The sequence below is a fragment of the Rousettus aegyptiacus genome, unplaced genomic scaffold (assembly GCF_014176215.1).
Source record: "Rousettus aegyptiacus isolate mRouAeg1 unplaced genomic scaffold, mRouAeg1.p scaffold_m13_p_8, whole genome shotgun sequence".
Classification (NCBI taxonomy): domain Eukaryota; kingdom Metazoa; phylum Chordata; class Mammalia; order Chiroptera; family Pteropodidae; genus Rousettus; species Rousettus aegyptiacus.
Genome location: NW_023416311.1, coordinates 65,262,139 through 65,277,889, shown reverse-complemented (window position 1 = coordinate 65,277,889; position 15,751 = coordinate 65,262,139). Strand labels below are relative to the sequence as shown.

At 44.7% G+C, this 15,751-nt stretch overlaps 1 protein-coding gene across 1 annotated transcript; it reads left to right on the top strand.

Moving 5' to 3' along the window:
* Positions 1-384: 384 nt before the first annotated feature.
* On the top strand, positions 385-14,710 carry CKMT2 (creatine kinase, mitochondrial 2). Its single transcript, XM_016123430.2, has 10 exons — positions 385-447; positions 3,877-4,048; positions 5,423-5,621; positions 6,998-7,093; positions 7,587-7,808; positions 9,497-9,582; positions 10,570-10,693; positions 11,320-11,454; positions 12,638-12,763; positions 14,452-14,710. Exons 2-10 carry the CDS (start codon positions 3,897-3,899, stop codon positions 14,569-14,571), a joined length of 1,260 nt encoding a protein of 419 aa, XP_015978916.1. The 5' UTR covers positions 385-447; positions 3,877-3,896; the 3' UTR covers positions 14,572-14,710.
* Positions 14,711-15,751: the final 1,041 nt, after the last annotated feature.

The window sequence follows — 15,751 nt, the reverse complement described above, 5'->3', positions numbered from 1 at the left end:
CCTCAGGAAATAGTGCTCCTGAGGGAAGCTAGAAACAAGTCCCCCAACAGACGTGACAGTTTCCCCAGCATGTCCTTGTACCCTGATGCACAGGCCTGCAGGACTGGACAGCCAGTGAGCCAGGCTGCAGGCGTGAGAACCCCCAGCAAAGCCCTGGGACAGGCAGCTTCCAGGACCCAACTTGGCGGAGGGCAGGGTAGGAGGGGGACATTTCAGAGAAAGGGCAGGTGCTAGAAAGATCCCAGGGATGGGTGGCAGAGAAGTCAGTGGCCGGCCTTCAAGGGCACAGCTGCAGGATCAAGTGTGTCCTAGAGGTCCTAAACGGGATTGGCCGGTGGGGCCCCAGCCCCGCCCAGCCTGGGAGCCTTTTCCAGGCTGGTCGACCAGCTCGCATTACACTTCTTGGCTGTGTGCTTGCAGCAGGACGCGGGCGACTCCGGCTCCAAGGTCAGTGAGACCATGAAACTTGGTTTTATTCTTCCCAAGTGGGGGCATTGCTGAATTAAGTGTGAGGGGCATTGTGAACAGTGGACCGAGGCTCTGGGCCCGGACCACAAGTAGGACAGTTCTCTGGGGCACTGCTCCTGTGTGTGGCATGCGTGGTAACTAAAGGGCAGCCTGCAGAGTGCTGCCCTGACTGAAGCCTGTCCCTGTCCCCTGCACGCAGGCACAGGTGACCAGTCCATGGGTCAGCTGCGCACGCGGTGCGAGAACCGTATCAGCACCCTGCTGCAATGTCTGATTTTGGAAGAGAATCAGGATATTTCCTTTGGAAAACAATCTAAGTGCCACTAAGTTTGAGACTTTGACCTTCGACTTTCTTTCCCTTGTAATTTCGAGACCAATCGATTTGTTTCTTGAAATACTTTCCCTCAGCAAATCAGTGACATACGATACACCAACTAAAATATTAACATTTTGAGGTCCTCAAAAGGTAGCTAATTACTAATAGGGTCAATAGCTGGATCCAGGTTAACCTGATTCATGTTATTACTAAAGATTCATTTTTGAAATTATTAACACATTAATAAGGAGCCAAGTAACTGTTTTCTCCGCACCCGAGGTAAAAATGCTGCAACATTGGCTTAAATGTGTTCATCTCCAACAAAAGCCTCTTCTTTGCTTGTTTGGTTGGTTGGCTCTCAGTGAGTTACGGTTAGCCCTGTTCTCGTTTCTCGAGTGGGTGACATCTCTGCGTTCGAAAGCTCTGGTGGGTGTGGAGAGTGGCATTTGCCAGGAGAAGCTGAAACCCTCTGGCTCTTCAAACGCTGCACTTTAGACCTTCCTGCTCTTCGACGCCCCCAGAGAGTCACCTGGAAGCACGTGAGGTGGCAGTTAAAGCCCTCACAAGGCCACGCTATTTTGACCATTGTGCTGTTTCCAGCAGTGCCTCTTTCCCTGTCCGCAGCTCTCACACTCTCCATTTCTGGCGTCTTTGGTATGTTCTCTCTGTTTTCACAGAGAAGAACTCCCCTGCCACCACCAGAACTTGACGAGGGAGCTTCCTGACCAAGCAGGCTCTTAGAGGAGATCAGGGCATTATCAGGATGTGTGTGCACTCCGCTTCCTCCTCTGCATGTAGAGGTGCCTTTTCAAAAGGCCCCAGCCTGTAGACTGAAGCCTTCTTGTGGGTTAAGGCACCAGTCCATCAAAGCACATGAGTGCCACATGCTCCTACAGACTCTGCCAGCTTCATGATCACATCACATCCTTAGAGAATGGGCCAGGTCAGCTTTCCTACAGAGGTGGCTGAGGAAGGCCCAGGAAACTGGGTCGGGGGGAAGAATAAAGAATGGGGTGTCCTGGGTGTTTAAAGGCAGGGGAAAGATTGGTTCTGCGACAGATTTTGCCATGGCTCAGAGGCCCTGGGTCTCTATCTCTGCCACAGCTTAGAGAAGATCCATTTGCCTTCTCAGAAGAAACCAGCCACACAGAACCTTGTGTCAAGCATTCTTGGAGTTCCTGCCCACTGAGTCAGGAATCCCACAGGGAGCCAGTCATGAAGGTGACCGTTGGCGGTCACGTCACTCCTGCCTGAGAAGCTGCAGAGACTCTTTACTATGGGTAGGGAAGGAGGCACCCACTCCTTTCCAGCATTTCAAAGGACTAGATGGTTCCAACTTCCTTTTTTCTTGAAAACAATTTACTCTCAGAGATGAGTCTGGTAATGGTTCTATGTTTTCATCGCAAGGAGTCCTAGGAAACACCTGTGTTACAGGGAAAGACTGTAAACATCTCCTGCCTATGACTTTCTACCTGCTGAATAAAACAGAGATGCCCGCGGGTGCCCAATTAGGGTGACAGTATATCCAGTGGTAATGAAGTAACTTGAACCCTTTGCTCTTTTAGAACTGGGAGGAGACAGCCATTTTCTGCTGGCCTAGGAGACTAACATCAGGGGAATTTGTTCAGAGTGTTCTGTGGAGCTGGTTCAACCCCAGATGTCCACTGTTTTGGGGTGACTCTCTCTGGATGGAAAGCTGACATGCGGTCCTCCCTCTGGCTTGCCACTGTCCTCTGGCCCCAAGGAGCTCAGACACATGGGCACTGTGTACAGCTGGAACTGAAATAACACTGAGTCAGCAGGAAGGCACCTGTGGCGTCTCCATCCAGGATATTCAGGACGACCTGGAGGCTCAGAATTGAGGCAGTGACAGAACCAAAGGCCTCCACACTTCAGGATATTACAAAACCAGACAAAACCCTTTCACCAGGACTCAGACTCCCAGTACACTTGCCTGGGACAGATACACACACACACACACACACACACACACACATCTTGGGCACTCTGACGAAAGGGTTTAATGTGGTGGTTCTTATTTTTCAATGGAGAGAACAAGGACAGGAATAAAACAAATATTGCCTTTGGCCGTGATCTTGCACCCCATATAGAAATCTCCCTGGCTTGGAGGCCAGGAATGCTGTCAGATATTAGCCCCGCTGCTGTAAACAATGACTTTCCTCCTCCCCTCTGCAATCACGACTTCTGTATAAAGGAGGAGAAAGAAAGAAAGGAGAGAGAAGACAAGCCCCATCTCCGCAGCATGGCTGGTGGCACATTGGGAACCTGGCATCAGAGTGGAGTAGGCAGAGGTGCCCTTGGCATCTAGGCAACTTCAGCAGAAGTCTAAGGACAAGGAAAAAGAACAGGCTTATAATATTCTGGGACTCTGGGGGAGCCACATGCTCTGAGGGGACAATCCTGTGACCAGGGGCTACTGTGTTTTTGGGGGTCAAACTGAGCAAGAGGTTCCCCTCCAGTTGCTGGTCAGCGTGGGGCTGTCTGTGAGGTGCTGGGGTCTGCAAGAGGCCTGTATCCAGGGACAAAGAGAAGCCTGGGTTCAAATCCAAGGACAATCCTGAGTTCGGTGTGTTGGCCCTGAGATCTGGAGCTGGTCGCTTAACCTCTCTTGAGCCTCAGTTTCCCCATCTGCAAAATAATGCCTACTTGGCAGGATTGTTCCAAAGACTGAAGACAATGTTCATAAGGCCCCTTGCATGGTACATAACTCACGGTAGGAGCTCAATAAATATTAGTTTAAAAAAATAAAAAAGACAATAAGGTTTGGCTGGGCACTCAGGGATGGAAAGGACCTTCCAGGTAGCCAGAAAGTAGAAATCCTGTTTTTGTTTATTTTTCTTATAACAGATAAGTGGACAAAAAGGTCATGGACCTCAGGCAGCTTGATATTCACAATGTCTAAACCTACCCAGATTTCCCCAAGCAGTGTGGGGATAAAGGGAAAAAGAGAAAAACAACAAACCCAAAGAGGGGCTGTGGCGTTCGCGGTTCTTTCTCTTGCTCGTTGAACTCTGCGCTGTGGTTCAGGGCCATCCTCTGAGGCTGTCTAATCTAGTTTCCCTGCTTTCCAGACACTCATCCAAGAGGAAGGATGGCCAGCATCTTCTCCAAGTTGCTAACTGGCCGCAATGCTTCTCTGTTATTTGCCACCATGGGCACCAGTGCCCTGACCACTGGATACCTGCTGAACCGGCAGAAGGTGAATGCGGAGGCCCGGGACCAGCACAGGCTATTCCCTGCAAGGTAAGTCCTCTAAGCTTTAAAGTAACTCCAAGTGCCAGGCAGAAATATGCTGTCCTCTGCTGGAAACTGTCAGCAAGTGTCCCTCTTTTTGCCTTAGAGGATGACGAAGTCAGACTGACAATCATTTTTGAGACTCATTAAACACAGTGACCTGTAGTGAATACAAGGAAGTGTAGTGTCATCATTCCTGCCTGGAGCTTGCCATCTAGTTGGATAGTAATAATAGTAATAGTTAACGTTTATCGAGCACTTTTATGTGTGTTAAGTACTTTATACGGAGTATCTATTTCATTCATCTTAGCATCCCTTTGTGATGAAATGGGGATTCAGAAAAATTAGATAGTGTCCAAGTTCACACAACTAGTCCAGCCAAACGCAAATCCAAGGACTCTGATTATAGACACATGCCTTACTCGCTGCTATAACGCCTTCTGGAAAATGCGATGTTATCATGCTGATTTTAAGTATAAGCTTTAAAGGACACTGCGGATTGGAAGTGGAGGCATGGCATAAGATGCATATGTTTTCTCAGCCCTCGGGACCTGGCCATGGATGAGACAGCACACACACTGAATAGAGTTGGCCGGCAGTGCTGACTTTAAGGGATTCTACATAGGCAGATGTGGGTGGGAGAGACAAGGAAAACTCGAAGTGTTTCTCGGAGGCATTCACTGGCTCTTGTGGAAATCGGGGTCCCTGAGGGAATTACTGGCTCCCACCATATACCTCAGGAGCTCCTGGGGTGAGTCTGCCTGTGTTTGAGCCCGTGGTGATCCTAAATTCTCTATTCTGCAACCAATTCTTATCCCAGAGTAAGATAGCACCCCATTTCATTCCTTTCCATGTATTATTCCAACAAATATTTACTGAACGCCTGTTTCAACAGCCAGACACTGTTCCCAACAAAGCAGATAGTCATGAAGCTTGCATCATACACAAAGGACAGAAAAATAACTGAATTCCTATATTGTCCCACTTGCAGAATTTCTAGCCTCTTCACCACAAGACTTAAGGGACCAAAATGTGGCTGTTGTATTTTTACCAAAACTTCTAGGTTAAAAAAAAAATCTGCATATGATTTTAATTTAATTTCTAATTCTTGTCATTCTATCTCCTCTTCACATGAACATGAGCCACAGTCTGTGGGCTGCTGCAGCCAGCATCATGGAATACAGGCCCCTTTCTCTGGCACTTCAGGGGACTTTTTTTTCCTTTTTCTTTTAATCTGTCTTACTTCAGTCATGACTCCAAGTCAAATGTCCCTGTGCCAACTGGCTAACGAGAGCCTGGTGGAAGGATGGGCAGAAACGAAGCCCAGTCCTAGGCCCCTTCCTTCAGGGGCTGTCGCTGAAAGCCTCTCCTCTCCGCACGCAGTGCAGACTACCCTGACCTGCGCAAGCACAACAACTGCATGGCCGAGTGCCTCACGCCTGCCATCTACGCCAAGCTCCGCAACAAGGTGACCCCCAATGGCTACACCCTGGACCAGTGTATCCAGACTGGAGTGGACAACCCTGGCCACCCCTTCATAAAGACTGTGGGCATGGTGGCTGGTGACGAGGAGTCCTATCAGGTAAAACCATCAGCTGCTCATTCCAGAGTGGAGGGAAGGGGGTGCCCTGGGACCCAGAGGCCTTCCCTTCTCTATGGGGCCAGCTTTCTGCCTTCTCGGGCACAGCTCCCTTAAAGGGAAACCAGCTTCAGCAGAACATCTGGAACGCTTTCTGGAACAATGAGGTCTACAGCTTCCCAGGGATGGGGTTTCCTTTGCTGCTGCTCTAGTATCCCTCCCCACGGAGGAATGAGTTGCATGACAGAGCTCTCTGGGCTTGTCAAGGAAATGAATAGGTACAGAAAAAAATAAAATAAAACCTTTCAATTTATTTTATTGGTGATGTGTATCCACCAATAAGACAGTAGGAGATGATGTGTTTGTGGCTGGGCTTTAGTGCGGGGAGAGGATGGTTCGATGTGTCTTTAACTTTAAGAATTATTAATAGTAGCCCAGAATACTGAGTTCAAATCTCTCAGAAAAATCTTATGATTTTCACATCCTCATCCATGGTGTAGAAGCACAGGATGGTCTTCTGTTAGGGGAGCTCAGCCACCACGTGGCCTTCTCCACGGAGCAGCCTCTGGTCATGGCAAATGCCTCCAGCCTGCGCCCTGAGGTCCATTCATTCTGCACCTTCTGTTGCAGGGAGCTGAAAACAGTTCCCTGGGAAGGCAACCATCAAGAGCATGGCAGGATCCATCTTGAATAAACAAGACTGCTTCCTTCATGCACAGGAGTGCACGACTATGGGCTCCCTGAGTCTCCAAGTAGAGCTAGCCCCCTGCGCCTACACATAGCCCCACGCTTTCCCACAGCGCCCGAAGCCTGCAGGGTGCTCTCTTATGTCTTCTCTTAATGTTCTTTTTACCTAAAAGATGTTCCTGAAGGTTTCGTTTTTAAAAAATAGTTTTCCCTGAGATATTTTGGGCTGGAAAGGTCCTCAAGGGGTGAAAGGTCCCTGCTTTTCCCTAACTACTGCTGTGTACTGTTATTCTAGTGCAGCTGGGTGTCTGCAATTTTATTATGTTGCTTACATTCTAGAACCTCACCTTTGCTTTTGACCACAAAACTACTTAGAGTTTGATTTGGCAGCTTCTTTAGTTCTACAAAGGCAAGAACTTCTGGGGAAAACATTTGAATTCTTAAATGCAAGATTTTCTTGTTCAGTCTGGTGGCAGTGAGCTTGGCATAATCACTTGGGTGAAGGCTACCATGATGTTCTGCAGCCCTGCCCCCTCCTGAGGGGCAAGGTACCTCGAAGAATTTTTTTTCTGATATAAGCCCATCATCATCATCAACCACCAATCCACTCTCACACCCATTTCCTGCATGGTAGTCTTTTAATAGTAGACAAACCAATTAAAGAGGAGACAGGAGCCTCTTTCCTCCTGCAGGTGTTTGCCGACCTTTTTGACCCTGTCATCAAACTCAGGCACAATGGCTATGACCCCAGGGTGATGAAGCATCCCACGGATCTGGATGCATCCAAGGTAGGCTCGCCCTCTATGCTCCCACCTATGAAGCTGGCACTCCAGAGCCCAAAGTCAGGAGCACCTGAGAGAAGGGTCCCTGGGACAGATGCCCCTTAAAAGCTCTGTGGCCACCTTAGCCTTAGCACTGCATGCTTCCTGGAGGGCTGCCAAGCGGGTCAGGAAGATCCCAAAGTCTTCGTTTTCCTTAATAAGTACCATTGGGGTGGTGTGGTCACTCAGAACTTTAAGCTTTTTCTAAAGCAATTCCTTATTTCATCCACCACGTAGGGGCCAAGGCCTTCAGGCGTCGCTGTACAAAGTAGCCCTGCCTTATTGTTCTTACTTCTAAAGCCCCTGTCCCCCAGTTCCAGAATGTGTCCAACATGGTGGTTGTGCAGTGTCTGAGGGTCCCCTGCAGGGAATATTGCCAGTCAGCAGGCTGGAACCTACTGTGGTTGTGGCAGGACTGTGGTGTGAGATGGTCGTAGTGACCCCAAGCTCTGCTCGTCAGGTCACCCATGGGCAGTTTGACGAGCGCTACGTGCTGTCATCTCGGGTGCGCACAGGCCGCAGCATCCGCGGGCTGAGCCTGCCGCCTGCCTGCAGCCGGGCGGAGCGGAGAGAGGTGGAGAACGTGGCCATCACGGCCCTGGAGGGCCTCAAGGGGGACCTGGCTGGTCGCTACTACAAGCTGTCTGAGATGACGGAGCAAGACCAGCAACGGCTCATTGACGTGAGTGGCCCTTAAACCATTCGGAGCTGCCTGGGGTGGGGCTGAGCCAAGAGCTCTGACCCGCGCAGTGCGGCCTCTCCCCGAGCTCAGGGCCCTGCCCTTGCTGAGAGGGCTTCTGCCTGTTTACAATAGTGAAGAAGATGAGGCCTTAAAACCTTAGGCCAAGCCACGGAAATACTCTAAGGATAAAAACCTGCAGAGGAATCTCCTATATGGAATTGGTGGTTTGGACATCCATGTGTGGGGGTGAATGGAGGATTCCTTTGCTGGTCTGTTAGATAGGAACAACTGGGTGTGGAAATCCTGTCTGTGCCCTGAGGATGGTCCCTGTTACCACACCCGCATTTAGTCCTGGAAACTAGGGAAATCTGGAAAGTAAATTATCCAGGTGGAAGGCCTGCCCTGGCTGGCGCCCTGGCCAGCCTCTGGGATTCCTGCTGCCTCCACATCCTCCACAGCTTCACTCCAACAGTAGGGTGGGCGACACTCCAGTCTTATTTATTTCCCCTGTAACACAGCTAAAATAAGATGGCAGTTTCAAAAGTAACCTTTACCTAAACTCCAAGAAGCAGCAGAAACAACTTTCTGTCATTTCAGAGGATGCAATGCCACAAAATATAGCCCATTTCCAAACCTGACAGGCCAGCTTTATGGTCTGTGGGCCTCAGTCTCCTGCAGCTATCAGGCCAATCTTCTCTGTCCTGTTACAGAACAAGCCCTCTTCTGCCTCAAGTAGCCTCTTCTGGTTTCCAGCTTAAAGGACAGGCTGTTTCCTGGGCAGTGACAGTCCACAAGCCTGTCCTGGCTCAAGTCTCTGACCTCTTCCACTTCTCAGAGATTGTAGAAAGACTTCGCTCCCCATATCTCCTTGATTTCTTATTTCAGTGTAATATTCTTACTGTGTACATACAGAAAGAAAAATGTCAGTCACTTGACATTGACTTTGATATGTAGAGTAGTATCATGTAGTTAAAGACATAAGCTTGGGAATCATACAGGTCTAGGTTTGAACTGAGGCTCTGCCACTTCCTAGCTGTGTGATATTGGTTTGGTTGTTTTCTCTTTCTGAATCTCAGTTTTCTTCCCCTATAAAATAGAATGATTACACTTCCTCATAGTATCGCTCTGGGGATTAAAGGAAATAAAAGCACATAGCATAGAACCTGACACATACTGAACATTAAATTAATGGTGGCTATTTTTATTTATAGATCATTATTTTACATCTCTAATATTTTTTAATGAAAGGAATGATGACAAATGAATCAATAATGTTAGAAACATAGAGAGTGGTGGCTGTATAGAACCAACTTTTCAGGATAGCTTCCCTCACTCACTGGCCATTCAACCATCGCATAGGGTTGGAGCGATGAAGTATTTTCATCTGGGCTAAGCCAGTGGTTCTCAACCTTAGTCGTACACTAGAATCACCTGAAGAGCTTTTAAAATTCCCCATGACCAGGCCATACTCCAAAACAATTACATCAGACTCTCTGGGGGATGGAAACTGGGTATTAGTATTTTTTTTTTTAAGTTCCCAGGTCATTCCAGTGGGCAGCCAAGGCCGAGAACTACTGCCTGAGAGACTTGAGCCACTATTAATGAGTCGAAACTTGAACACCTGGCACTTGCAGTCATGTCTGATCTCATTAGTTTCTCTTTTCTGCTTTGTCCCTTTTGACCTGCAGGACCACTTTCTGTTTGATAAACCAGTATCCCCTTTACTAACATGTGCTGGGATGGCCCGTGACTGGCCAGATGCCAGGGGAATCTGGTATGGACATAGCATTTCACATTTGCAGTGTGTGCGGAGGATTTCCTTCAGATCACCTGCTTGTCCTAACCTGAAGTTGCTGTGACTTGCACTTGACAGCATGACAGCCTGAGCTAAATGGTGAAGATAGTACTTAGAAATTGTGTGTGTGTGTGTGTGTGTGTGTGTGAGAGAGAGAGAGAGAGAGAGAGAGAGAGAGAGAGAGACCTAAGTATTGAGATGTTGCTAAGATGTACAGGAATGTTCGCTGGTTTGCATGAATTATGCATGAGAAAAAGACTATATTTTTAAGAAAAAATTAGCTTCATATTATTTGACCTCACAGAGAATCTGTTTCATGACATTAAAACAAAAGAGCAGAAAATGAAAAATAAATATTGAGGATTTAAGCAAAACCCTACAAGGAAGAATGGATATCGAGTGTATATATATTTTATCTTGGCCAACAGTCCTCAGTCCACTTTGATTCCTGTACCTTGGTAGGTTATTATGACACAACCCAAAAGAGCTGAGATAAAAGTGTTCACGAGCAGCTGCTCAGTGGGGGTGCATAGGCAGGCTCTGTCTATTCAGCAAACATAGGTGAAATCTTCTGCACCCCAAACACCTGGGCTGCAGGTAAAATCTTTTTTTCTCTTTTAAGCACCACAGATTTTGGTTGAATATATTAGGATACAAAATACTCTTGTAAGTGTCAAAGCCGAATGTTACTATAGTTGAATTATTGTCATCTGAGTCTGAGGAATGAGGGCGATTATGTTCTTGTTGGGCAAAAACATGACATCTTTAAGGGTGGAGTTGGTCTTATTCTTCATTCTGTCATGTAACATTATTTTGTAGTACTTGTTCAGGCACAATTAAGAGATTAGGGCTATCTAGGAAATAAGAAAGGTAAAATGAAGCAATCAAGTTACCGAGGTAATGAGAATTTTCATGTGTTGAAACAAATGTAATTAACACTCGACACCATATTTCTCTCTTCATTAGGCATAATTATGATAAGACATTTCTCATCTGGATTAATGAGGAAGACCACACCAGGGTAATCTCTATGGAAAAAGGAGGCAATATGAAAAGAGTATTTGAGCGATTCTGTCGTGGACTAAAAGAAGTAAGATGTTATCAGAGATTTCTTTACAAAATAAAGTATCTTTACCTTTGATTTTTGAAAGAAGAAACTACGGTGAATTCCAAGATAGGGCTAATTTTCTTTTAGAGATCATGGCACTTTGGGGGGTGGGTCTTCAGGGCAGTGCTTCAACAAGTGAATGATTTTCTTTCGTCATTAGCAAGCTGCCATGCTTCCCTCAAAGCCGGAATGGTTTGGGAGAAGTGTGTGGGTCGTTAGTTATTTTCCGATTTCTTTAACAGTGTTCTTGGCTGAATTTTAAGCAGAGAGACAATATAGGATATAACTATGTTCATAAGTAACCTGACCATGGTCTTACTTGCTGAGAAGTCTTACATTCTCCTACTATCCTCACATGAAAAATGTCAGCAGTTGACATTTATTGAGTGGTTGGTATGTGCTGGGTACTGTGTTCAGTGCTTTACGTCTAATTTAATTCAACCATTTTAATATTCTGATAGGAGAGAGATCATTTTCTATTGAGGAAATACTATGTTTACGTACATTTCATTCATGATAAACATATAATACACACATTTCTCCCTAATGTTTGGGGTTTGCTGAATGAATAGATATTTGAGAACTCTATCATTTGTTCACTATTGTAGGTAGAACGCTTAATCCAAGAACGAGGCTGGGAATTCATGTGGAATGAACGCCTAGGATACATTCTGACCTGCCCTTCGAACCTGGGCACCGGATTACGGGCCGGTGTCCATGTTAGGATTCCAAAGCTCAGCAAGGTAATATAATGTACCTGTTGGGTTCCACCAGGTTCAGCTTAGATGGGACTGCTTCATGAAGAGAGAAAATGTCACTGCCCATTCCTTTACCCTTACTTTCTGCACCTACAACCGAAAATGACAAGAAAGTGTTAAGTTTATCTCAAAAGACATTTGTATCAGCAGCACAGATGGTTACGGGGCTATGAGAAAGGACTGCAGCTTCTAGAACAAGAAGTTTAAATTCTCCCTCATCTAACAAGCCCGGATAGGTAGGCAGGCTGCTCTGCTCTGCTCCTGCGGCCCCTTCCCTCTCTTTCTCCATCTCTGTGAGTGCAGAGGTTCTCAGACTTGAGCCTGCATCAGAATCACCTGGAGGCTGGTAAAAACACAGATTCCCAGGCCCACCTGCAGAATTTGCATTTCTAACAAGGTTCCAGGTAATGCTGCTGGGCAGGGAACTACCCTTGGAAGCCCACTGTCTCAAGGCATTGTCCCCATGCGGAGTTACTATAAGGCCTCTCATTCTAGCTCATGGGGAGAGAGCATGCAGGTGTTTTCATGCAAAAATTTATGGTCTAGGCCTAGAAGTGGCACACGTCATTCTGCTAAAACTCAGCAAGAACTTAGCCGGTGGTCACTTTCTTAGGTCCGCTTATGGAAGAAATGGAAAAAGGATCCTAGCGGACAACTAGTCATTTCTGCCACAGCACACCAAGTGAATCAAATACTTTACCACAATTTTAGAACATGTGCTTCCTGCCAAAAAAAATATGGAATTTTTCTTATTCAGAATTTCAGTGCTAAAAAGTTATTTGATGATTTAGCTTCATCATTTTAATTATATCAGTGATCACTGTTATATAGATAAATAATAAAAATTTGCCAATGCTGGCATCCAGATGCCAAAAAAGCAGTTTAGAAGGCAATAACGGTTCTGCAACCTTCTAGATATGTGACCTTGGGCAAGTTAATTCCTTTGAGCCTTAGTTTCCTCATCTGTGAAGTAGGGATGAAAGCAATACCTACTTCATGGGGTTGTTGTAAGGTTTAAAAGATTTAGCCGAGGGGACTGGTATATAGTAAATACATGCTCAATATTAACTGTTATTATCTCCCATTGTACATCTTTTCTAAGTGAATGTGGCAATGACAGCAAATGGATTTTGCCTCATGCAACACTAAGTATTATCCCTTGTCCCAGGATCCCCGTTTTTCGAAGATCCTGGAGAACCTAAGACTGCAGAAGCGTGGCACAGGCGGGGTGGACACTGCGGCAGTGGCAGATGTGTACGACATTTCTAACATCGATCGGATTGGTCGGTCAGAGGTAACGACTCTTTCGGTTTCTGAACGTGCACTACCACAACCAACCTGCGGAAAAGAGAAGTAGCCTAAAAGCCTTACCTTATTCACAAAATGTGAGGCCGCCGCTTTCCCCATTGAGTCCCGAGTCATGTTAGCGTTTCATTCTGTAGCGTTCTTCTTCCACAGGGAATAACAGCGTAAAGGTAAACACAGTGTAAGCTGAGGATGTTCAGGCGAGTAAAGGAAGTCACAGGGGGTACTGTTGTCACCAGCTTGCCCCCGGGAGCAATTCCAGCGATTTTCAGCGGCAGGAGCTTAGTGTGTGGAAGGACAGCAGTACTTTATCCCCGTGGAGTCAGAGAACATGCGTGCTATCTCTCTGAGGGTGGTAAAATAGTGGGATTTTCTCTCGATTCTGAATTTCCTTTGGTGAAGGCCACACTCTGTCATCTTCGCTTTGGTCTTTTTAGGTACTCGATACTTTCTAAAATTATATTTTCAGAGCTAAAGAAGGCAAATAATGTATGCACTAGGTATACATGATTGTGCTCATAAAAGAATCCTTAGGATTCTGTGAATACACTGGATGAAAAGGATTCATAAATTATATGTAGGCCTGAAGCGATGTGTGAGGCCAAGCATAAAGAATGCACTTAAGGAACATGCAGCTGAATCCTAAGCGAATACTGATCTCAGTAAGTTGTACCAACTTATGTGGATGCGGTCCCATTGAACATATTATGCCCATCATTAATTTAAAAGTATCTTTTTATTATTACGTGAAACTCCTAATAACTCAGTGGCTGGTTATTAAATCTGTGGATTATTGATGCCCTTTCTTCTTTCTTGCCAACTTTTGAATATTTCATTGCCTACTGGTATCCCTACTAGTAAACTGAGGGGGAAAAAACGAGAAAATACTCAAACACTTAAATCAGCCTATGTGCTGCCAGCTCTAGTAAAGTACTTAAGGAAGAAGTAGTATAAATACTACAACTTCTGAAACTTGCTGAATAATGTGTGGTGTACTTACTAAAGAAAATCTGGGGCCCAGCCCTGCATGCTTCTAATAATAACTAGATTTTTATTACTGGAAAGCAAAGTAGCATTACTTTTAAAAAAAAATTTTACATCTAACTATAAGTTAATAGATGATTATTATAGAAGTTAGAAAAATGTCAAAAAGTATTAGAAAACAAAGCCACTTACTTATTTAACCTAACAACCCTGAGAAAACTATTGTGAACATTATTCTAAATCGCTTTCCATTTTTACAATTATTCAAAAGGTTGTTTAAACAAAATTTAGTATTATAACATATATTTGATAACACAACTTTTTCCCAATGTATTATATCATGAATATTTTCCTATTATATTAAGTAGTCTTAAAAAACATGTTTAATGATAGCACAGTAAAGATAGTCCATTATCTAATACCTCGATGATTATTTAGTGTTTTGTTTCACCATCTCTATATATAACCCTAATAAAATTCTGATTATTTGGGATATATTTCTGCTTCCTATTTCTGACAGTGACCATCAGACACCTCTCCCCCTACAACCCTATAGAGAAATAATAAGGAAGAAGTGTCTATAAAGCCCATCTAACGCAGCAAGTTCTCATTGTTCCAGTGTTGTTCCTGCCGACCAAAGCCTTGCTTGTGTCTTCTGTGCAAATTAATCATTCATCTTTTTCACTATCAAAGGTTGAGCTTGTTCAGATAGTCATCGATGGAGTCAATTACCTGGTGGATTGTGAAAAGAAGTTGGAGAGAGGTCAAGATATTAAAGTGCCACCACCTTTGCCTCAGTTTGGCAGGAAGTGAACTTTCTCTTTACTAATTTATAAATAATCTGTCTGCTGGTATGACAGATCTAAAGAAATTTCTACTCTGAGAGTTTTTGTAGACTTGGAAAATGTAAAACTGTATAACCTATCTTTACAATAAAACTCTCCTTAACTTCTTTGGTTTCTCTGATTTTTTAAAATGCTGCTAACAAGGGCAAACATCCAATTATACATAGCAGGAAACAAAAATATTTTAAGGCAATGATTAAATGAATATTTGTAAGACTACTTACATGCAAATCTAGAAACTCTCCAACTATCTAGATGCTACTGTAGTCAACCCTTTAACAAATTCCTATGGACACACACCATTGGAAAACAGTGAACTAATATAATAATTTTCTGGCAAATAGAGAAAAAGGAGATTCATTTCTCTTTAAAGTGTAGAAATAACAGAGGCTATTTATTCAGGGCTTGCTAAAGCAAGGGAATTAGCAACCATTTTTGAATTTGGCAGAAACTCGAAGGCAGGCAATAGGAAAGCTTACTGTGAAAAAAAAGGAAAGGCTTCAGATATGCTGAGTGGGATTGTAGGCATGGAAAAATTAGAGGTAAGCTAACTAGAAGCAAGTTACAAAGCAATCCTATGTAATTGCTTTGGGGAGCATATTTGGTGTTCTCCGGTTGGTCCTGAGTTGGAAGCAGGATCAAAAATTAGGGAAGCTGAAAGTCACCCACCAAGCCCAATCTCTGCAGAGATTGTGGTTTGGCTTCCTGAAGTGGTTGCTGCAGAACTTGAGGGTCAGAGTTCTAGTGTCATATATGATCTGACCATTGTCTGTTTGTACATTCGGTCTCCAAAAGCAATCCAAATTTTGATGCCTTAAAAACTGAAAATGTATTATAGTATAATTGGAAGGCAAACTCTTCCCTCAGTATGCAGACTCTTATCTCAATCTTTTTATTCTTTTCTATTCATCCTATGATGTCTGTAACCTGAAGGGGCATGAAAGAAGAGGTGAGAGCAACTAATTCTGTAACAAGCTATGAAATTGCTTCACATACAAAAGAAAAACCTTGTTAGCTTGGATAACAGGAATGAGATCAAGTTCTGAATTCTGTAGGTGTTCCAGTTAAAATAAATCTCTGCTATAATGTAAGCATTTGTCTTCCCTCCTGCCATATTGAGAAAAATAAAGTATAAAAAAAAGTGCTTG